This window comes from Pseudopodoces humilis, chromosome 6 (genome assembly GCF_049639895.1).
Source record: "Pseudopodoces humilis isolate 2021_Gansu_Grassland_sample_001 chromosome 6, ASM4963989v1, whole genome shotgun sequence".
In the NCBI taxonomy this organism is placed as follows: domain Eukaryota; kingdom Metazoa; phylum Chordata; class Aves; order Passeriformes; family Paridae; genus Pseudopodoces; species Pseudopodoces humilis.
In genome coordinates, this window is record NC_142205.1 from 15,761,628 (window position 1) to 15,786,643 (window position 25,016).

A 25,016-nucleotide genomic window follows, 5' to 3' on the forward strand; every position below is an offset into this window, starting at 1 on the left:
CTTTGAGCAGGGTGTACAACTATGGACCTTCCTGATGTCCTTTTATACCTTTGTGATCCTTTCAGGCAGAAACCTGAGCAGCAACTGGCACTGAATTTCCAGCCCCGCTGGGCACACTGCCTACCTCACTGTAAAGGGAAGGGGTTTCTGTGTAATACAAAATTAGATGTGTTCTTTTAAAATTACCTTTCCAGGAGGGGTGGCTGTATAATTGCAGGGTGAGACAATCAGGTGTGCTCTGTCTCTCAAAGTTCATTATTACTGATAATGAAGGTTTCAGTGTATGCAGCTGACTTCCTGAGAAAGTCACATGGTAGCAAGAGTACATCCAAAGGTGACAAGGAGGCATGCCTGGAATCATCATCCTTGCAGTGAAAAAAATCTTTGCTTGGTATGCATTACTCCTTCTATCTAAAATAATGCTCGTTTTTACTTTAATTCTATGTGTTTAAAGTACCTAACTTCTCAGCTGCTTAATTAAGGAATAAAATTTTAATCCTTAAAATACTTTAATTTTTTTAAAAACAGCCTCTTTGTTGCTCTGGACCAATTACTGTGTCCTTCCTCTTTTTGCTGGCTAAACACAACAGTGTCAAACATGAACTAGACCTAAACTTCACTGCCTATTAAATAATGGTGAAATAGCAGTGGTCACTCATCAAACTTTGGTTTGACTAGTTTGACACTAGCTTTTGTTTCTTAAAACAAATTTTGTGATTCCTGTTTGCTTGTGTATTCAGTCTCTTCAGCCTATGCACTAAAACAGCTTCTCTTGACAACCAGCCTTAGGCTGGTTCTCTCCAGGCTGAAGGACAGCAGCAGGGGCTAGTGAGCTTGGGTTATGCCTGAAAACTCTCAAGTCAGCAGCCAAATAAAACTCAAAGGAATAATAATAATAATAAATAGTTGTTAACAAAAAAGAGGCTTCTGCTTGGAGCTGAGGAAGGCATGTTCAAACCAGTGAGGTTCTGGTATTTACTGGGTCTTTGAATTCAGAAAAGTCCATGTGGCATGTCCTCCCATGGGCACACAAACAATTCCAGCTGCATTTGCTCCAGTGCTTGTAAGACTCCTGTGTTCTCCTGCCTGACTCCTTACTGATCCTTTTGCTTTGCTAGGGCTCCACAGAAGTCAACTTCAGTTCCTCTCCCCTGAGAAGTTTAATTCTCCTTTTGTCTTTCTTGGCCCACAGAATCCACGGTACCTGTAACAGTTAGGATACATAAAGACCTTCTAAACAGCTCAAAACATGATGAATGTTTATTCTTTTAATCACATTCTGCACTTTTAATCATGTCCAATGCTTCAGTGACTCAATACCTTCTTGGGATCTTGTGACACCAGAATTCATAACAATCTCTATTTCAGTTACTGGGCTGCACCTGCAAACCAACAAACCTCTGTAAAGAGGAAGTGCACCTTTATTTTTGTAAGGTGAATCCTTAAAACCTTTGTTTTATAAAATACATTGTCTTCCAAGGAAATTTCCTTTTGGAAAGTTATTGTCAAGTAAAGGACAGACAACTCATAATGAATTAAGAAACCTCTACTCTAGCTACTGAATGTATGACTCCAGAAAAGAGAAGTATATTATATGGTTTTTTATTCTAACACTTTTGTTATAGCTCTATTAATAATAAAGTTTCGATGAATGAAGTACATGAACCTTGCTAAGATCATTTAAGCATGGAATGTCTACAATGTAGTCAGCTACAACCATTTACTATTTCTTTGAGTAGAGATAAAATTTTGATTTTACATTGAATTTCCAAAGTACATGGAAAAAAAATGAAATAGGAAGAACATTTACATCCATTTTAATTGGTGGCAGGCATAAATTCATAAAAACAAATGGGGAAGAAAGACCATTTAGCAGAAACCTCAAAAAGTGCAGATACAGATTTGTTGAATGACAATCTTTCACGAGATTCTCCAGCAGGCTTGGTCTTTCTTTTAGACATTAGGGTCATTAAACACTGTCACACAGAAGTCCTCAATGTAAGTGAAGATGAAAGCGTACTGCAGAAACAAACTGGTGCTTCCATACAATTCAATCCGTTGGTGAAGGAGATCTCCTCAGATAATTTACCTTTGTACTGCTTTGCTTCGAGGTAGTCGGTCTCCACCTATTACAGATTGGTTTGAATTATTACCATAAATCTTTACATGGTGACCTATGCCACAAATTACATAATATATTAACTTTCGTGCACAAAAATAAAATTGGGAAACCATAGTTGAATTTAAAGAACATAGAAAAATCACAATACTATTAAAGGGGAACATCCGATTCTGATATAAATTTGTACGGCAAGAATTTCATGGTCAGATGTGAAACTTCATATTTAGAAAAGAAAAAGTACATCAAACTGAATAATGCTAATAGTATATAAAGCCAAATCACACAAGATCATTTCAAGATCAATGTAATAAATGCTTATTATTTAGCAGAAAAAAAATCAGGAACAATGTACAAAATAATAGTGCAAGAACAGCTGCAATCTATTTGTTCTCATCAGTTTTGAGATTTTGGTTAAAAACTTTACAGCTGGCGAGAGATGCTGCTGAAAAACTCAGATTCCACTCAGTGGGCTGATTAAGGCACATCTTTATGGACTTCAAATGTTCATTTTCTGTGTTCATGTCTATTGAATTCTGCGGCTCCGAGACTTTCACTTGTAGCGTGCTGTGAGAAAAAAAGTGGGGGTAGGAGAGGGAAAAAAATGAGAAAAAGTTTAGTACACTTTCCTCTTGCCCTGCAAACAAGCTGCTAAGAGGCAAGATGAGGTGGTGGCAGATCCTGTATTCTGTTGTGGATTTTTGTTGTTGTTTTAGTGCACTGTGTTCCAGAAACACCAAGATTAGAACCCGACTGTGCTGTGGTGTGAAGCAGATTGGGCTTGTCTGTGTGGGGATGGCTGAGGCCCTGTCCATTGGCAGCACCCGTCCCCAGGTCAGTCTCCTCTGGTGCTGTTCCTTAGCAGGAGGTGCAGTAACAGCTGGCCTTGCTTAAACCATCTCCAGCTGATTACTGTAAAGGCACAGAGCAGGAACTGGGCAAAAGTCTTATTTTTATTGCTGACAATATTAATTTAGTGCAGCCAAGGAAGGACTGACATATAGAAAGTATTTTGTTTTAAATCTAGGAAAAAAAGTAATACAAGAAGGGAAAGAAACCCAGTCCTTTGTGGGGGACACTAAGACAGATGTGTGGATTGAATCATCAAACAGTTTGGGTTGGAAGACAGCTTTAAAGGTCATCTACTCCAACCCCCCTGCAATGAGCAGGGGCATCTTCAACTAGATCAAGTTGCTCAGAGCCCCATCCATCCCGATCCTTAATGTTTCCAGGAACAGGAGGACATCCAGCGTCTGTCTGGACAACCTCCTTCAGTGTTTCACCATCCTCATCATCAAAAAATCTTTCTTAATATATAAAGCACTCAGAAGTTCTTTAAGATATAAAACACTCAGAAGACAATGTCAATCCTCATTTCAAACCTCTTCATCCCTTTTATTTTACTGTCTACCTGCTGCAGTGATTTGTCCCCATGTGTGATACATTGTTTCTCACCATCCTTTTCAAAGTTTTTGAGAATTTCAAGAATGATACAAAGTTGAAAATATTTCTGAGGTACTAAAAATAATGTTCTAAGTACTATAATTAAGAATAGGAGGTAATCGCCGTGATAAAACCTGTCTGAACAGTTTCATATCAAAAGGGTATTTAAGCAGCAAAAATGGCTTTTACTTGCTGCATTTGAGAAAAGCAGGTTCATCACAACTCAGGTGCACATTCTGGAGGATTGAATGGGCTGTAGTGTAGCACTCAATGGGGCGCAAAGAGTAGCTGAGAATAGTCAGTCAGTGTAGGACTGTACCCTAAAGCATTGGCTTGTGTTATTCAAATATCAGTGACTGACTTTGATTGAAACATTTCCTGTCACAGCAAAAGGGGAAGAGCTTAGACAACAGCTTTCACATTTTAATTTAAGCACCCCTCAAGGCTGTTTACCTTTCTGACATGGCAGTAAAACAGAAATTTCTCATTTACTCATAGTTCCCAACCCTCCAAACTGGTGCACTGCTTCCATGCTCTGCATTTACTTGTGTCATTATTCAGCCTCCATATTTTGTTTGGTTTTCCTTTTTACCCTTTTCCTCTGGTTGCCCTGATCTTTCCTTCCTGCAGGAACAGGAGTGTAGGTGTAGATGATGGACAGAACTTCAGTCAGCAAGGTTACTTTTTCTTCTTTACAACCTCTTCAGACTTGGATCTTTGCCCTCAGAAAGTCAAAGGTTTTCCTTATGACCATGAGATTAAGTGCATATGGGAGATGGTGTTAAAAGTGACTTCTGCAGTTAGCAGCTTTCCTCACCCCTACTGATTTTGTGCTTTTCAGGCATGGCCAGGTAGCAAAATATGACTTGTAACAACTACCCAGCAGCTAAATGAACGGTAGGGTAGGAATATTTTGGTTTGGTTTTTTTCTGAGTTGTCATGGGTTTGGGTTTTGTGGCTTTTTTTTTTTTTACTTTGTTTGTTTTGGTTTTTGGGTTTGGTTTTTTTTTTTTTTTTGGTGGTGGTTGCTATCTGAAAGGAACATAAATGCCTTGGGAGCCAAGAAATTGCAAGCTATGAAATAGTATATACCTGCAAAATGCTTTAAAACCCAGCATTTCTACTGTCTTTAAGCAGTAGATAAACTGTGTTGAATGCTGGGCAAGTGCCAGACAGAAAAAGCCAAAGGTTTGGGCTCTTTGTACGACCTGGTACGTTCCTTCTGTAGATCAACTAGGAGTTGTACCCAGCTGGTAAGGGCCACTTTCCAAACTACGCTGTTGGTGCTAACAGTGTATCCTAGGATTTGGTGTGACCATCATTCCTTCCCATTTGCTTGGACTACATATGGAAATGCTGAGTGCTGCTATAGTACCAAACAGCCCTTTCCAAGGACTCAGCTCTGTCAGGGACTGTCCTACTCCACATCTTTTAGTTTTATACAGGTTTCTGTACAAGGTGCAGTAAGCTGGACTGAATTTGCAAAACTAGAGCTGAAGTATGTCTTGATAATACATGTTATGTGGCGAACTATTTACCTCTCAAGGGAAAAACTCTAGGAAACTCAAGATTTTGCTTTTTAAATGAATGCATAAAAACAGGAATAGAAAAATGTTAAATTTTTCCCCCAGTTCCTTGGTATGGGTAACATCAACACAAAATTTTAAGTATTTTAGAAAATTTTACCTTGATAAAAATAAAGTGAAAAATAATACAGTTCGAGATCTCAATTAATGTGTTTGTTAACTGAGAAAAACCTAGTCTTTTATCTTGCTTTTCATTCCTTTACCTGTAGTGATTTATTTTCCAACTTTTGATGTAACAAGGTAAAAAAATTGGTGTATTTAAATATTTCTGAATCAGAGAATGTAATTAAAGGCACAAAATGAAACAGATGCAGTTGGATTTCTCCAGTCAAATCCATCAACAGATTCTACTCTAAATTTTATTCCACCCTGCTTGCGCAAGCTCCACAGTGTGTTAAGCATTCCTAGCAAAAGAAGATGTTACACACAGCAACCCTCCTGTTAGGAATTCTGAGTACAGCCTGCTGGTCCCAGAAGCCATGGAGCCTATTTCAGGAGAGCCTGGAAGAATATCCACAGCCCCCTGGAGCTGTGCACTACCAACACTCACACCAGTAAGATGGAGTTCCTTTTAAATTTCCTAGACAACAGGCATATACTAACCTTAAATAATGCTCTCTAAAAAGGTTACAATTTCCAATTCTGATGCCATGTGTTTACCATTCCAGCAATTATCATCTGTTTTGTTTTTATTCACTTGGGACTGACTCAGTTAATCAGTTTCTGTGCACGTGATTTCTGTAAGTCAGCTACAGGTGCTTCTGTGACATGGAACATAAACTCCAGCCACAGCATATCCAATAGCTCTGTTTCCACTAGGGAATTTGAAGACAGGACATCAGTGCTAAAATTCCAGTGAAAAAGATGAAAACCATCTTCATTTTTTTTCAAAATTTGTACGACAAATTAGTGAGATTTCTTGAAAATTGAGTATTTTTTTCTTCATCTTTAATTACACTACCCTCTCCTAGCCCTTTTCTCTAAATAGTCCTGAAGTGCAGGTAACATGTTTACTGCTTAGCTGAAAAGATTTTATATTTCACCATTTGTAATAATTGATCCATATAATTGTTGTCTCTTCTTAGAAAGTAAAGAACAAAAAAAGGGATATGGAAACTTGTCTATACTTTTTGATCTGAAATGAGCAGTCTGAAAAAATGCCTTGAAGAGCCACATTCAGCAGCCCCTCAGTAGGTGCTCTGCCATGGCTCTGTGCAAGGGGTCTGTTCAGTCTCAGAGAGGTTTGACTCTTCCCCAGAGCCATGTGAAACACAAGGGTGGCAGGCGTGGCACTGAGGACATGGGCACACCGTGCTGTGCACGGTGACAGGACACACTGCTGAGTCAGTGCAAGCTGGAACGCCCTCACGTGCTCTGGGCTTGCTTTGGAAGCTGCTGCACACCAAACCAGTGGGTCTGAACAGCCAGTGAGGACTTCAGGATGGTTTTGTGTGTGTTTTAACTCCCAGCTCCCCTATCACCACTACTGAATCACCTCTGAATTTACCATCTTTCAACACCGCTGCAGAAAGGAGGGATTGTTTGTGTTTTTCTGTGTTATTCTGACTCGTCGCAGCAGCCAGATCAGAGTAACATGAATGAACTGTCAGGTCCTCGCTGGTCTCCTTGGCTAAGCAGAGAACCCTGTGTGCAGCTAAGTTTCCAGACCTGCTGAGGCCTAAAGGGATCATCTCTCCCCAAAAAAATTTCCTCATATCATTAAATAAAAAGGAATCAATAGAAAGGTTTTAATTCAACCTTCTACAGAAGTAATGAGTGGCCTCCCCGTGCTCCTAAGAGCTAAAGAAAACCTTGTTCTTTTCCACACTTCCTGTAAAAACTGCCTGAATACAATTATTTTTTTCTGAAAATTCACATTTATTTCTTTAGTTTTACCCAAATCATCATTATACTATTGGAAATACTGATTTTTAATAGCAAGATGGGAGAGCAACACCAGACAAGTTGAGGCTGCCAAGCACAAAAGGAAAAGAATATTCTTTGAACTGCTTATTTTCTCTGCAGTTTGGAGCCATGTTCTTCTGGATAAAAACAGGATATTTGACACCTGTTGTTGTATGAAATGAAAGTTATAAAAAAATCTGTCTAGATCAAGTCCATATATTTGCTGAGTTAATCTGTCACAACATGTTGAAAAAAAGTAGGAGAAAGAAAAAGTAGGAATGGGTAAAAATGTCTCTTATCTGTTAGGTCAGTCCTCAGCATCTCCCTTCAGAGAGTACCACTGATGCTGTGTGCTCGTGCGCTGTAAAACAGCTATGAAAGAATCACCGTAGGGCTGTGTTTCTCTAAGTCTTTTGCAACACTACAGATAAAAACATCTCCTTCCCCACTATTTGGGAGCAAGGTCAGACTGGCTCTTACCCTCCTGTCTGACTGCAAACTGCACTTGTTAAACACTGCCAGCAATGACTGCGGACTGGTAGCTTGGAAAGCATAAGAGCATCTGTGACACACAGCACAGACTCAAGGCTTTTACAGAAAGGTTTCAAAAACACTGAGTAGAAACAGTAAAACTTTAGCAGAATTTAAAAAATGTTCTCTATACAAACTCTACTCAAACAATTTCACAAGAAAGGAACTAGTAGAATACACTAGGTTAAAATCTAGAAAGACTACAGCAGCCTCAGTATGATTTCCACTAGAGACTGATTTGATAATGTAGTATATATTGAAAAGACAGTAAACCAAGCATGCACTGTCTGACTGAGTATCTCTAAAATTTAAATTCATTTTTTCCACGATGGCAGAACCCAGCAGCAAAGAAATTTACAAAGGAAAATTTTAATGTCTCATTTCCATTTACCAACTGGATTTTCACTGTAATATGAAATAACATATTTCAGCTGTGCGGATGGAATTTCAATTGGGAATCAGAGAGAGAAAGTAATGCCGTGGAAATCAATTGAAGCAAGATGGGGAGATAAGCAATATTCAGGGAGTTTTAAAAGTTAGATATAAGAGCTGAGTTTAACACAGCTGGAGTGCTAAGACAAATAGTACAGAATACTAAGAAAGGACGTGAACTGAATGGAGACAAAAAGACAGGGTGAGAAGTCAGAACCAGCCATAATCCCAGACCAAAATCATGGTGGAAAGTTTATTTTGCTCTTCAGACTAACTTAGAGTTGTTTTCTTGGTTTGAGAAAAAAAAAAGAAATATGAATGAAATACATACAAAATATATACGAGAAGGATAGCTAGAAGTGGCAACTAGGAATTTGTGAGCACTCTTGGCCTGCCAGTGAAAGAGCATTACTTACTGGTAGCTTTTTTCTGAATCTATATATTGAGATACACACACACTGTTCAAGCTTTAACTTGCCCAGACACATTATATAGCAGTACTGGTCATTAGTACTTCATCTTCAAAGACCACAGCACAACAGTAACACTGAACAGCAGGTGGTGACATTCTCAGGTAAACATTTGGCAAGTGGGATGGATGGCAACAGTTTCAGAGTGCAATCAGAGAAATAACTTTCTCCCCAAAACCAGTCAGCCTCAGAAAATTACACACAACAGATCATAGGCAACATAAAAGGTTTAAATTGCAATTTCACTGAAGAATTTGGGAACCAATACTCTTTTAAAAAATAAACTAATCAGTCGTGCACAGCCATGGAAGCACAGAGCTCTATTCTAATGGCTCCCGAAAATACAGGGCAGACATGAATGTATGTTAACAAGTTTAAATAGCAACAGCATTCCTTCTCCCTTTTTGAGTTATAATTATTTAAAGCTGCCTGACTGAGAAAGTTATGTAGAACAGTGATCTTTTTGACAAGAATCACCATGTTTTTGTGGTATTACTCTTTAACAGTCCACAGAAGCACAGGATTCTTCAAGAACAAGGAAGTAGAATATTAATGTAAGCTGTCACTGAAGTTGGCATGAAGAAGTCATAAAATTTTAGGGCGTAATTTACTAGTGATGATAGTACATAACCTGTTAAAGAGAAGAAATAATCTTATGATCTCAAACTGTTCATAGCATACTGTCTTAAAAGATCTTGGTACCAAAAAAGCATCTAGGATTCTAACAGTTGAAAGGCATCATCATTAATTTGATGATGAACATAATGAATTGTTTCCTTCTAGGCACCACCATGAAACAAGCCTTCCTCTGATCATCAGTTCCCTGAAAGAAAACTAATTTCTAGTTATTACTAGAAGTTAGCAGCATGCAAATAAATAAAAACCCTACACACCTGTTGTGCAGATGACCTGTATTTGACTTACAAACATACTATAACAGAAGAAAAGCTTTTGCTATTTTTTTTCTACCTAATCATAATTAAAAATGGTTTTGAATGAGGCAATAAGGCGAAGGTTGGAGGTTCAGAACAATGTGTGCTGCTGGTTCAGGCTGTTCTGAGGAAGCCCAATGCCTCCATCTCAGAGAAGTGAAGAATACAGCTATGAAAGTCCTGTCATTTGAGTTCTAATCTCTAATCCATAATAGTTTTTTGACATTACAAATGCAATTATGTTACGGAGAGAGATCATCTCAGAAATATGATGAGACAGTCCCTGGGTAGTTTAAAACCCACCAGACTTCTGAATTAAGGAAGGTCAAACAGCAATTTGCAAATAAGTAATTTCCTTTTCTGAGATTTCTACTACTTAAATGTAATTTAAAACCAGCTGTAAGTAGTAAACTGATAAATAGGAAATGTCAGCAACAAATATGGTACACAAGAGAATTTATTCAAACACACAGGTAACAAAAAACCACCAAATTTTAAAAATGGATACCTTAAGTACAGCCCTTAAATATTTACTTGCAATGCAAATAATTTTCTTACTTTTTAAAAATAATTATCATTATTGAATGTTTCGAAAATTATACCAAGTACCCCAATAAAAAGACTGAAGACTAATTTTAAGTAGGTTTTTTCCCCCTAAAATTTACCCTGCATTCAAACTAAAAGAATTTACACATAGGCAAGAGAGCACAATTCAAGAATAAGAATTTATTTTTAAAGAAAAATATTTAAATCATTACAGCTTCTAGACAAGATTTTTTCCAGCTAGGTTTCCATTTCATGTACAGGGAAATAATCTATTGTTTGGACCAAGATTTCAATAGTTTGAAATAAGACAGCTTTGAGGGCAGGCCTGTGTCAGTAAAATATCAAGTATAATCTCTGAGTATTTGTGAAATCCACACCTTAGGTAACAGGAACTTGTGACAAGATCCATCTGAAAAGACTGACTTCCCTGAACATCTTAATTTTCATGTATGCATGTATTTTAATAAGAAATGTGAAAGCCTCATTATTCTAATTCCTAGCAGAATCATAATTTAGAAATACTCTACCCTGAGCTAAAAATGAAAACAAAGAATAAGAATACCTACATAAGATCTGCTTGGAAAAACTTGATTGTAGTCACATTACTCACTGATTGCTTGACAACTGATATAAAACATCCCAAACCAAGCAGAAATTCAGACTTACACTTTTGAAAGTATTTTACCTCCTAAGTTAATTTTAAGGCCATTTCTACTGGTATGCATGAAGTAAGAAAAGCAGCTTTAAAGTTGATTTTCACTGAAGAAAGAGCTGCATTCAAGTTAAGATATCTGCCCTACTTACAGATGAGCCACGAGAAAAGACAGAAGCAGATTCCTCTTAGGGATGCCCAGAAGCAGAGACAGAAAGGAGCATGTGGCAGTAAGTGGAGGACGGAGAGCAGGGGAGTGGCACAGCTCCTTGTGAAAGAAAGTGTGAAACTCCTGCCTAAAGTTAATTTGCGGTAAGGAACCAATAAAGGTGAAAGCAGACATAAGTCAGGTGAATTTCTGCTGTTGAAAAGACAGATCAAATAGTAAAATCTAGTCAGATTGATGAAACCAAAGAAAAGAATACAGAAAAGGGCACATTGCCTCCACAAATCATGAAGTTTCTCACTAAAGGTTTACATCCCCTTGACACAGCAAGAGATACCATTATTTATACTCCAAAGAAATTGAAGAATAATCTAAACAGCCTTTACTGATGTCTGGAACATGAGGAATCAGCATCAGAAAACGGTCCCCTTTCAGTTATGAAAAAATGCAAAGAAACAAAAATTGCTTGACCTGTCCCACAAGAACAGAATGTGCAATTTGCCATGAATGTGGCAGCAGAAACTGTAACTTGTCCAGAGTTGTAAAACATCCAGAGCTGTTGACCCAAAATCATAGAGATAGGAAGATGCAATCTGTTTAAATATCTTGACCTTGGAAAAGACACATCCTTACATTGTAGGAAAAAAAATAAATTTATGTGTCTTCAATACAAAAAAAAAATGGATCAAAAATCTGTTATGGCTTTTTCTAAAAGATTTTCCCTACCTGGATTTGAAGACATCTGTGACACAAGCTGACTGACATTTTGCTCATGGTATTAAAAATCTCTTGGCAGGTGTATGGACCAGACAGAATGGACCAGCCAAAGTACATAGTGAGAAACGTGCAGTAAAATATCAAAACAGGAATAAAACTGGGCTGCACTTGTTCTTCTCCAGAATATCCTTTGGCACTCACAAACACACAGCTTGGGATAAAAGGAAAGCTGATGCATGATCTGAGAATCAGTTACAGTTTGGTACTAAAGGCGAGCAAAATATATAGGCAGGATGCAGAGAAATGTGGAATATCCAGTGTAATGGTAATGCCTGGCTGGTCTGAGCTGTGGCTGTGGAATAAACAAAATGGGTAACACCAATGTTGTGAAATGAACCACAGCTCAGCAGGACTCCAGAGCTGCACCAGTGCAGGACAGGCACTTCTGGGACAAAGGCACAGGCAGCTCTCATGGCACACAGATGAAGCACATGTCAGTGCTGTACTGCTGCAACATTACAAATAAGTGTATTGAAATGCAAAAAGCAGCAGGACAGCCAACACAGGAAGAGACAGCCAATGGCAAAGGTACAGTTTTCACTACAGGAGCAGAGATGATATGCAATGACTTGACATCCCAATTGGGATCATCACCTCCCTTGAAAAAGTGTGCACACCTTTCTAAAAAAGGTACAAAACTGCAGGGAAAACATAGATAATCTGATTTATTAAGTTATTAACAAAAAAAGTTCATGAAAAATCACACACTGAGAATGAAATATAAAGTGAACATTTAGATGAGAAAATAAGACAGTCTGTTGAGAGCTGGCAATCCAACTATGGGAAAAAAGAAATAGCAGATGGAGGAGATATGAAAACTGTGGTTTTCATAGATGGGTTTCAAGATGATACCTCATGAATTGAAAGGAGATGATGGAGAGAGATTTATCTCAAGAACAGCATTATTTTATCAAGTGACACTGCAACCAATCAAAACATTGAGACCTAACCTGGTTAGGATTGTGGAGTACATATTAATTATTACTCAGTTACAATAATTTCAATCTTTTATTTGACTAGCAGTGAAATAAGATTCACTTTTCTAGTTTTTTATAAAGCATTATTAAAAAAACCCTCGTGAGCAACAAAGTAAAAAATTCCAAATAACTTCCCAATTGGCATCTCAACCGAGGTTCTACTTGCAGTTTTTCAAAGAAGTGATTTTTTCTTAAAATCGTACCTTAGAAAGGTTCACAGGTAGCACATATCCCTACACAAATATATTCAGGTACAGGTCTATAAATCACACATCTCTATATAATTGTATTTGGTAAAACCCGTAATTCTGATTTCCAAACGTTTTCCTCTGATTTCTTTCAAGATGTCTGACAAAATCTTTAAATAACTATGAAGTAAACATGGCTAATGATATTCTTTATCCAGATCACACAACCAAAACCATAATTATGTTTGACATGACACTGAGCACAGGAAGCATGACACTGCCCTGGTTGCCACCAAGGGCAAACCCGCCAAACTGTGTCTCTGTTGTGGGGTGTGCACGGCAATATTGCCAAAATGCTGCTCTTAAAATATTAAGCTTCTCCTATACAGCAATTACCTTTCAAACATATCCATCTAATTAGTTGCTGATCACGGTAAAAAAATCTGTCTTAATTAGAACCTGAAGGTTGTCAACAGCTTTCAGAGACACAGCATTCTCAGTGACATTCAAGATTCAAGGACATTTTAGAGAGCCTTTCTTTTCCATGTTGACCACAGGAAACACTGGAGAGAAAAAGGCTTTCGAAAAAGAAATACCGTCCTTAAAATATGGCAAAAATACTATTTGTATTAAATTAATATCCAGTTACCAAATAACAAAAACATTTCTATTAGTCTCAAATGTTGTTTAAACAGTATCTTTAAGGCACAACTATGCAATTATAGCAAAATTAAAGGACATGGCAAGCAAAAGGATGAACAGTGAATAAATGTGGCATTATATTTGGCTTAAAAATCTGAAAAGTATTTCAAACCATCAAAGGTCAGACTAAAACTATCCTTTGATGAGTAAAAGATGAATTAGGAAAGGAAAATCTACCCAAGAGTACATGCAAACAACAATGAAGTCATTTCACACCATTTTAAATTTCCCCCCTTGATTCTGGAACCAGAATCTGCACTTTTTGAATGTAATTAACTGAAGATTCCAGTATAAGACACTTTACAAAGATGTGGTACAAGTAAAAAAGCAGCACTAGCTTTAGCATATAAACAATTGAGAAACACAAACTAAGGTACAGTACACAGGCCTCTATGAATTAAAGCATCTCTCTTGAACTATTTTCAACACCAAAATGTGGAATTGTCTCAGAAAAATTAAAACTGCTCTGGTCATGGTCAGACTATATAAATATGTAATTTACAGGTTACATCTTCACAGGCTCTGTTGATTGACCTCCCTCCTTTTCTAACAGCAACAGAAAATCTGCTTTAAGGCCATAAACTCTCAACAGAAGAGAGGATTTTAAAAAGGATGTGTACTTGTCAGATTTTCAAAAGCACTGTGCAGGCCTTGGAAAACTGCTATTTTCTCTTCTAAAAAAAGGCTTACGAAGAAAGACAGAAATTTGTCTATATTTATTTAGTATTACCAGTTCCCGAAACAAAGCTGAAAAATCTAATAATTTCCTCAGGACCAAGGACAAATAGGAAAACATGACCATGAGCTTCTCAGTTTTTGAAGATATAAAATTAAAAACAGATAGCAAAACAATACTGAATAAAATTATGAAAAAAGCACCCCAGCTTTGGTATAAAACTGGGTATATAAATCTACAGAAAGGCTTAATGATCATGGCACTAAACTACAGAAAACTACATATCCTAGCAGGTAAAGAAATTTGAAGACCTCAGAGCCAAGTTCTCAAAAAAAGTCCATTAGTCAAAGAAGTAAGAGTAAAAATCCTTAGCTCAGAACCCTCAAAAGAAGATGAGTAACAGCATACTCTAAGGCAATGTGCAAATAACTGCAGTTTAAAACTAAACAGCACCCAAAACCTACACAAACCCATACTACATCAAATGATGTGAGAAAAATAAGAGGAAAGAAGAGTATGTAATTTTGGAAGTAGAATTCCAGAGTGTAAAACAAAATGGAGCATTAGACTGTGGCATGGGAGCTGCTGCTGTTGCATTGTGGGGAATGAGGCAGAGACAATTAAGTTCATTAAATGAGTAAGGATTTATTACACATGTATAGTCGATTATGTATCAAGTGTACCTTTCTGCTTTTACACTTCTGCATTAAAAATGGCCCACTTACTGAAAACAGTCATTCATTTCATATTCTTCTTATATTTCTATTAATGCTCTTCGGTTTATGTCTGCCTGTGAAAAGGTAATTTCCTGTCTGGCAACTGCAGGTATGAAAATTTCTATCTGCTTACTCTGCATCATAGGTGAAACTTATTTTAGAGCCAAGTAACCCTCTAATGAAAAGCCTTTGTGAAAAGAGCCTTCTTAAAATCAACAGATTCAATAACTGTCACACTATGTCTCCTCTGCACTTTTCCTAATACAGTATTTTAAATTTGTAGCTCATTAGGGGTATAGAATGTGGTCCTTCATGAAAGCTGAACAACCTGCTAAAACAAATCTTCTTTGTCACTAGGTCATTCACACTAGTAGGGAAGTGATTCCCATTTCTAGCTTTATCATAACTAGATTGCATTATGATGAGACAAATAAGCAACAATACTGAATATTAAAGCCATACTAACACAGATGTGTAAAAAAGAATTCGCAAAATTTTCCCTTCCAATTTTTAGCAAACTTATAGTAATGGAAGTTAAGTTTAAGAAAGTGTTTGTCTGTAATACTAATAGAGATGTTATTTTATGTACACAATGAAGAGACCAATTAGACTCACAACACCAAACTTTTCGTAGTTACAATTCTTCACTCTTCCAGACAACTTTGGAATGACCACAAAAATTAGCAAATTCTGCTTTCAAGTACTGCACTAACTTGCTTTCATTAAGGTGGAATTTAAAAAACATATTCAAACATAATAAAAAATTTAAATTGAAAAGTCACATTCTCTGCCAACAAATCCAATAGATCTGTTCTAAAACTCCAGACTACTTGAAGAAAAGTCAAAATACAAGGGCAAAAATTAAAAAGTTCATGTTAGATTAAAATATCCTAACTTTAAGTGATAGAAATTGATTTTTAGAAGTTTTTGTATGCAAACTCCCACCCTGATATGAAGGGCAAGTGCACAGGTCTGTGATGTCAGCTCTGCCTGCTACTGTAGAAGGTTCACAGTCTCTTTTCCATCTGTATGAAGTCCACACCCTCTGAAGCAGATTTTTAAAATATTCAGTACATTTTAAGATCATAAAATGGAGTATTTCACATGTGCCAGTTTTATCATTGGATTAATAATTTTTTGTATTTTAGCTTGGCTTTCTTGAAACCTTTTGCCCAAGTCCAAAGCATGTGAATGTAACCTTCAGTGTTACCAGTGAACTACTCTTGTGAAAAGAAAACAAATGCTTTCCTAAAAACATGTTTATGTAATTTTCTTTGCAGAACAGAGAATAATAGTGTTTCAGTGTTGCTAAAGAAATTAAAATTGCCAGAAGATGGATTTGGAGTAAAAGGGAACTGCCCTCAACACATCAAATACACTGGGGAAACAACAGTTCAGAAGTAGCAGCAAACATCAAATGGACCCTTGTATCTACCAGCCACCTTATCTTGAATTCAACAGGCAATGAGAAAAAACAATTAACTCTTTTCTGTTGCTGCAATGAATGCATGAGTAATTCTGGTTGCTGGACACTACCTTGACCTGTAAGAATTCAATTGTTTATTCCTGCTTGCACACGCTAATGAAAACCAAGTGTACATAAAAATTTGGTTACAACATTCTGCCCACCTGCCACAATGTTTCACAATAAAACAGCATCTCAGCATCTCTCTCTTTGAAGAACATTTGGTAAGACCGCAAGATCCGCAAAAGTTGAAGAAAAATTTCAAATACTGACCATAAATGTGTCTATAGCAACATTTCAAGCGTGACAACAGAACAATGATATAGTTTATGATACCACATAAACAAAAATACAATCCAAAGAACATATGAACAAAACATGATGTTTTCATGTGCATTAAACTTCCAGATGCAGGAGTTATGTTTGAAGTCACATGCATGCACAGCTAGAAATCATGTTGCTTCTTTTTAGGGAGTAGCTATATTAGACTAAAAATGTTTGTATGATTTCCTTGGCTGGTGCAGGGAGTACACAATGTTGCATCAACACAGCAAAACCAGACATCCTTCCAATATCAGACAATCCTCTGAGAGTGTAATAGTACCCCTAAGAAATATCCGGGGTTACAAGTGTGGAGACAATTCCAGAATCATCATTCTTTGTCTTTTAACATTTCCATTATCAATGAACTTCCCATCACAGACTTTCTAAAGACAATGACTGATATGAGAAACCATGAGTCAAGGGAAAAGAACAAAAACTGTAAATGAAGTAATGTAAAATATCAAAATAGTTATCAGATTTCCTGAAGATCCAAAACTAAAGGATAAAAGTTATCAGGTAGATAAAATTGAGTCCCAATTAGAACTAACATGAGACCGTATCACAGTAATAGGTCTTGCATTACCATAGAAACAAAACATTGACAGATAAATATAATTGGAATGTAACATTTTCTCAATGAGTTACAAGTATGAGAGAGCTCTTTCTTCATTTGCAATATAGAAATGGGTATGTGCTATCCTTTTCTTTTATAGTTCTTTTTTTTAACAGCAATTTTGTGTCAAAGTTTGAACTTCTTAAAAACAAGTTATTTAAGTTGAGCTTGACCCCAGATCAATGAATTAAAATACAGAAGAGTAGTCTATAGTTAAAAATGCTGTACTTTGGAAAAAGCAGGGTTATACTGAATGAGCTTAATATGAAGAGTTCTATCTATCACATGAACTACAAAAGAAATAAAGCATACAAGAGCCATTATATTCTTTATATTACAACTGAAATTAACCTTTCCATTTATTATCAGAGATCCTTTTCTACAAGACAGAATACAAAGAAGGACCTAAGATTTTGCTCTGATATTTTGAATAAGTTTTTTTTTTATTTGGGTAATATATCAGGTTAGCTAATACAATATTGTTTCTACAAAGGCAGTCATATAAACCACATTTCAGGAGCTGTGTTTTACTTGGTGAGGATTTCACACCTTAGTAATTTTGTTAAAATGAGTTGAGACTTCTGTTTAAGGAGATCTCTTCACCCAACAGACAAAACAATTACAGAAATGTGCCCTCTTTCTAAGTAATATAATGGCCTTTCTGAGATCACAGTTGTATTTATAAATACCTATCTTTAAAAAAAGATTTAATTTCACACTAGCCTAAAAAGACTCCAAGCCAAAGTATTTAGCATAGTAACTGTATATTGTACTTGTCAAAAATAATTCTGCATTATAAATTGTTGTGTAAGGATTTACTGTGCAAACCCCTTAGAGTCAGCAGATTTCATTTGGCATGGAAAGGATACTAAAATGGGTCTCTGACTGAATAATTTTCAGAAGTACAAAATATCTTTTACTGTAAAATTACAAAACTATTACATATTTGTAACAGAAATCATTCAATGAGAATTTTTAAAAACCAGCTAAACGTTAATGCACTGAATTTACGCCACATAGCTTACCCCTCTTCACACTATGAGAAACTACACAATGGAATGAAATTCTGTTCCTTCTGAAGTCAATAGCCAGATGTGACTGACTTCAGAATGTCAGAACTTGACTTCTTGTCTGTCTGAACTATATTGGTTAGCTTATCAGAGCTGAAAGAATGGTGCAAAATATTATAAACATTTTAAAATTGCACTTTCTGAATTATTCTGATGTTATGCAATGTTTAATTTCATGACCTTTCTGAAATTAAAATGAGTAACATGCAAAAAAAAAAAAAGTGCTTAGTTGTTTGACTTCTTCAATTCTTTAGGATTTCAATTTTAAGATGAAGTGGGGAACAAGAACTTACCTACTTGGTACTTTGGGTAATAAGGTGCCATTTGTCCACTACTGCATGATTGTCTCTTATGCCTTTTTCTTAAATTTGTATCAGTGGTCTCCCATTGTGGACTTTTTCTTTTGTTTACTCTAGTAAGACCTTCAGAACTACCAGCAGGATTATCGTCCTGGTTTACATCACTACTTAATTTTCTGCTGTGAAACTGGCCATCCAGATTTTCAGTCACTTTAGAAGAACTAGATCCTTTAGATGTTTCCACTTCATTTTCTTGTTTCTTTAATGTATTTTGTTTAGTAGAATGGGACCTTAAAAGAGGATGTCTTTTTTCTTCCATATAGGCCTGAGTGCTTTTACTGTCAACAGCGTCAGGAGAATAAATGACATTATTTAACTTAAATGAATTGTGCTGCTCAATATGGTTGATTTTTCTCAGAAATATCCTACAGTCTTTAAAGGTTTTGGCTTTCCAAGTATTTTGAAACAGTTTATCTTGGCTTTGTTCTTTTCTAACATTTTGCTGGCAATGAATTGTTCCATTTGCCTCTGAATGTGACTTAAGTATATTTGCTAAACCAGGATGTGGGTTAAAGTCAGAAGATCCCATCATCTGTCGAACAAATGCATCTCTCGCTTCATTTTCAGTTGGCAAGAGGCTATTCTGAGACTCTATCAAAGGCTGAGTGGGCTGAATTTCTACTGTATTTTTCTCCTGGAGCTTGGGTGTTTCATCATTGGTGTCCCCACTTGTACTTTTAAACAACTGGCTTTGACAAAATAACTGCAGATTTTTCCTTTTTGATTTCCAACCTCCAGGAGTCTGATTATAGAGCTTTTTTGTTTGTCCCCATCTATCATGCTGCAACTTCTTAAATTCATTTCTTTTTAATCTGGCTAAAGTGAAATTACTTTTCACGCTTAAGACTGGAGACCTCACCATGTTATGTAATATTTGCAATTTCCCTGCTGGTTTTGAAGGGGAGGATAGTGCAAACTTTTTAAAGTGCTTTCTGAAAGGGCAAGTACTAGGATCAGATTGTTTAGTTTCCATCTTAATCTCTCTAGTACTAACTACTTCTAAGGGATTGCGAGCATTTGCCTTTCTCACAAGAGAGAGAGACTGTGTTTCTGTAGTTTGCATAAACCAGGTGCAGAGTTCATTCATATTACACTTTTTCTGGAAAAGCATTTTTATGGGTGATGTTTCAAGTTCTACAAGGCAAGAGTCTAAAGGGTCTGACACTTCAGTGTTACAGTCTTGTTGAATGGGATCCCTTTTTTCACATACACATTTGTCAAACTCACTTCCCCCCACTCTCAACCAGGTATTAGTCATCTGTTCAAATCTATTGTTTAGTTCTTCCAACAAGGTGTCACTTGAAGTGGAAGTAGGCCACCACCTGAGAGAGGGATTTGATGAAAAAATGGGATCTGATGATACTTCATTAATGGGCCCGAATTCACCATCCTCAAGATCCTTTTTAGCATTTCCTGAATTTCTCAGTTCTGAGGTATCTTTGGATGCTGCACTCTGATTTGATTGCGCAAGTTTTTCCTTTCGCTCTTTAGCTTTTTTCAAATGGAGTTTGTAGGATTTATGTAGTAAGGCACTTCTACAAGTAAATGCACTAGAAGAGGCTAATGAATGCAAAAAATGCAGTGAAGGTTTTCTGTCTCTAGCAGAGTGTCTTGATGGAATTTCACGTTTTCTTGACACTGTTGTAGTAACACTGTGTGATCCATCCTCTCTAGAATCTTTCTGCATGTTCTTTACTTGACCCATATTATTGCACAGTTGATTTTTTCTTTCCTGTGGTATGTCTTTTAACACATTCTGCTGTTGTAAAGGAGGCAAACCATTACTGATGCTCACTTTTCTTTCCTGAGGTGAAAGTCTACTGACAGTCACTGATATGCCAGAAATTTTTACTTTTGCTGGCCTTCCAGGTTTTCGAACAGTGGTTAATGGTTTCTTAATCTGCCGTATAACATTGCTGCAAGGATGTGGTGATGCCAGATTACTCTTGATAGGCCTGACATAGTCATAACCAGAGACCTCTTTTTCAGTAGAAGGATTCTGAAAGACTTTTACCATTTCAGTCAAAGCATCTCCAGTTTCTGCATTGTGCCTTGCTTTGCTGGGATCATTGGCAAAATTAGAGTCAATATGTTGTGTGGGCAGAATGCTGATGAGGTTTAGATTACCTTCAGAAACATGTCTCTTAGTTCTTCTTGACCTTCCAAAAACAACCGTCACAGTAATATTTTTGTTGCTGTTAACTTCTTCCATTGCTGCTGCATCAGACTTGATGCTTTTAGCACCACAGCTAAGTTCAGGTCTAGGTTTTGTGCTTCCACTTATGTCTACTTTTGGTTTAGGAGGCCGTCCAATAGGTCTCTTAACCTGCTTAACTACTTGAGGACCTATTTTCTTTGGTCTACCAGGTTTTCTTTTGAAAACTGATTCACTGCTACTGCTCGATTTCTCCAAAATGTCATCATTTTTTTTTGAGTCATTTATGTTAATTTGACCAACTGGACAAGAGCTTGTAACTGCTTCTGCATAAACACAGCTTGACCCCTCTTTAGTATCATTTTCACTGCAATCACAACCCTTGACACAGACTGCATGAGAAAGGTCACCTGTGGCCTGTTTATCTAACAAAGTGTTTGTGTGCCCCTGAAACAAACAGAGATCTGTGCTTCCCTTAGAAGATGCAGCTGCAGATGTCAGAGTGTACTTGACTCCTTCATGACTGTTAACTTCTGAGACAAACATAAGCTTAATAGGACTAGAGTAGTTTAAGGGTGATGAGAGCTCCCCGGCTTCAGATGTTATATGCAAGTCCCCATTCCTGGAAGTTGAACAGCTTGAATTAAAGGTCAGAGATTTCAAAAGGCCGTCATTAATTTCTTGATCTATAACAGTTTCTTCTGTGTTTGATGCAACACAAATTGCTTTGATTTTACTGCTGCTTGGCACATGTGAATGTGGAAGGAAGCTTTGTCCTGTGCATTCCATTTCACTCAGAGTGAAAGGTAAGCCCCTTCTAGTAGCTGGGTTCATAACCTGTTCATAAGCATTATCTTTTAATTTTTGGCTTATTTTGTAACTATCCAACAATGAGTTGCTAGTCTTTCTGGCTAAGTTTATTGTATCTTCTAAACGCTCCACAACAACTTGCAGATTTGTGTCTCTCACAATTTTGCTTATATTTATGTCACTGCATCTTTCAGCATGAACATTTTTATTTATTTTTATTTTTTCCAAACTTTTTAAAGACTTTTTTGTACTGGATGACTTTCTAAACATGATATTGTTTGTTACATACACAGAGTACCACCCAGGAGGCACAATGGTACGTTTAGTTCTACCCAAGATTTCATTACTCTCATCCTTCAGAGGAATCTGACCAGTCTGTTTTAATGTTGCACAGTTGCCTTGTGTATTTGGGAGTTTTGCCTGGCTGGCTGCAATAGCACTGTTTTCTGAAAGAACCAGAAAGCTGGAGCTGGTCTGAAAATTAGTAAGAGGTAGTTTGAAGGACTCTGTTTGGTGTACTGGAAAGCACGTTGGTTTGGTTTGGCAATTCACAAATGGATTACTTTCAAGATGTTGCAAAGTCTCATCCTCTATCACAGTAAAACTATGTCTTTTATTTGGATGCATTCTATCAATTTTTTTTGTAGATTTCTTTGTATTTCTCTCAGAAATTGACTTTTTTCTTACAAGAGTTTCATCAAGGCTTGCAAGCTCCCTCTTGATTTGCAAAGACTGTCGTCGAATGACTGGTGAATCGGGAGAATTATATGTTGCAAATAAAGTTTCCTGACGCTTGCGAAATCTTGTCTGGATAATTTTATTTTCCACTTGTTTATCATGTTGGTGAAGTAATTCCATAAAGCTGTAATCACTTGCCTTAGCATTATGCAAAAGAGAAGTTATGAAGTCTCCTAATTTGACATCATTTTCTGGTGCCCTGTCACTGCTTGAAAGTTTCACAAGATTTGTTGCTAAATCTGTAGTGTCTATTGATTTCAACTTCTCATTAATGCGGTCCATTAAATCTTGAAAAATGGCAGAATGTTCACCTTTCTCAGAGTTCATATGACCATCACTGCTTTCTTGGTCTGCTGATACCAGTGCTCCATCTGAATAATCACTCTCTTTTCCTTTGCACGTTTTACCCTCATACTCAAATTCTCCCTTGCTTCCTTCAGCTGGCAAGAGGGATGGAGGCTGGTTGATGGATATTTCAAGCTTGTTGTTGTCTAAAGTTGGAAAATCCATAACCATTCCTTCTGACAATTCAAATTCTTTACTGTGTACAGGTGACAGTGGAGGTGGCGAAGGGCTGCGGGATCTGTTTGAATTTTTAATGCTGCTTAAGAGGTCACAGTCCTTAGACGAATATGTACATGCTGCTGCTTTCACAGAATGCCTGCTATAATTTTGCAATTGGTCAGCACAATACTTAGGAGAACTACATGCTTTGTTCACCATTGTCTTAATACATCCAATTGCTACAGCTTGGCATGACAAAGAATGGAAATCTTTAATACAAACAGACAGAGGTGGTAAACAAGTATTTGGCCTTTGATTTTGTGAACAGCACCTTTTTGTCAGCATGTGTCCATTGCAACTGCAAAATGGAACGTGAACATCCTCTTCAGTAGGGGAACTGGGAGTTTCAGAGTGGACCGAATGTGTTTGCTTGCAACTGCAAACTATAGGAACATTTTCATCCTGTATTAGGAATTTTAACATAGCCAAAGTCTGTTGCCAGTGATATGAACAAAAAGACTCCAAAACTTTGTTTAAGGTTGATTTTCCTTTTTCCAAATTAGCTGTTTCCTCTGAATTTGCATCAGCTGTTGAGCTTGAACTGAAAATGAAAACAAATCAAAACAAAATATAAATTACAGTAAAACACCACATCTAATGTTTGTTATACGGTTAAACTCAAGCCTAAAACCCTGACATTTACAAAACAGTTCTGTTCTATTTGCAGTATTCAATCATACTTGCAAGTGTCACTAGCAATGATGTGCATCTTATCAGTGATAGGACCAAACTACCATTAAGAAAAATAATCATGAAGAAATTAGAGGCAAAAAGAATAATTTGAAATACAGCTTCTTGAACCTAACTGTAACTACAACGTTAATTTTCTGGTATTTCCAACTATCTTAACTATTAGTGAAAGAAAACTTCACCAAGAACCTGGCAAGCTTGGTATTACTCCCATTTTCACTAACTGGGGCACAAAGAAGGTAAATGACTGAGGTTCAAAGTTGTGGCAGAGGAAAGAATGGATCCATATCTCCTGAATCCCACTCTTAGATATTTAAATACTCAAGTGTATTGAGTGCTCTTCAGGATACACTTAAAGGTATTTCTAGAGACATTTTTATTTCTATATTTATTTTTAAAGAACTCTTAACAAGCTAACGGCAAATGGAAAAAAAATAGCCTAGCGCTCTTAGCAGATAAAATTTTCCCTTTCAGTTTTTAAAAAAATTGCAGTGTTGCATCACAAGCTCTTCACTGCAATACATTAAACACACATGTGTGTGCACACACAGATTCCTTAAACAGAAAGAGAGATAATCATCACTGGAATAAGTAGAGATAAAAGTTAATATCCTTTAAATATCCTTTAAACAGGGTAGGCCTGTATCTAACTGCTGAGCAGTTGTTCTCAAATGTATTAACTAAAAAAAAAACAACTTATAAAATACTACTTTAACTATTTAATCAATTTCTTATAAATTATTAAAACTAATGTCACTACTTACCTAATCAATCATTTATACTGAAAAGCTGAAAAATTTCCATGGTAGAAATTAATACATGTATTTCTTCAATTAAATACAAAATCCTTATGCTGTATAGCAACTATCAACAGATAGTTAACACCTATTTCAAATGTTTTATTGAAACCAATTGCATGAGCAGAAAATGTTGGAAGAATTCTGTTTTAGAAAAGTATGCATAGTTTAAACATATCACCAAACTCTGAACATGACACTAACATGTTTTTCCCTACTGTTATCCCCTGTAATTTTTTTGTATTTAAGCCTATATTTCAAAAAATTTTCATTTTGATTTGTTTTATAACTGTACTGATCAATGAACAAACATATTTAAAATTAAATGTGCTGTATTTAAATATAGGTACCTATTCTTTAATTAAATCATACCCAAAATTATTAGCATCAGTAACTTTCAGCTTCAAGTTTCTTACTGGAACTTACTACATGCAATCTTGGATTTTTAGTGTCCTAGACAGCTTTTAAAATTTAGAGCTTAAAACCAGCCAAATGTGCATAATTCCTCTTTTTTTCCTTCTCCTATAATACTCAGTATGAAATTGTATACATTCAAAATCAGGTGTCTAGATGATAATAACTCATAAAGGCATAAGATAATTGTGATGGTATT

The 25,016-nt window shown here is 36.5% G+C and overlaps 1 protein-coding gene across 4 annotated transcripts in view; it reads right to left on the bottom strand.

The window, feature by feature from the left end:
- Window positions 1–932: 932 nt before the first annotated feature.
- The window catches only part of LCORL (ligand dependent nuclear receptor corepressor like), an 82,238-nt gene continuing 58,154 nt past the window's right edge, over window positions 933–25,016 (bottom strand). The window contains exons 7-8 of one of the 4 annotated variants that reach the window (XM_014261411.2): window positions 18,584–23,457; window positions 933–1,204 (exon numbers count right to left, since the gene is read on the bottom strand). In XM_014261411.2, coding sequence (XP_014116886.2) covers window positions 1,161–1,204; window positions 18,584–23,457 — 4,918 coding nt within the window. In that variant the 3' untranslated portion in view covers window positions 933–1,160. Of the gene's footprint in view, window positions 1,205–1,586; window positions 2,127–2,499; window positions 2,687–18,583; window positions 23,458–25,016 lie in introns of those variants that run through there. The other 3 variants (XM_014261415.2, XM_088055942.1, XM_014261427.2) reach the window with 3 other exon arrangements.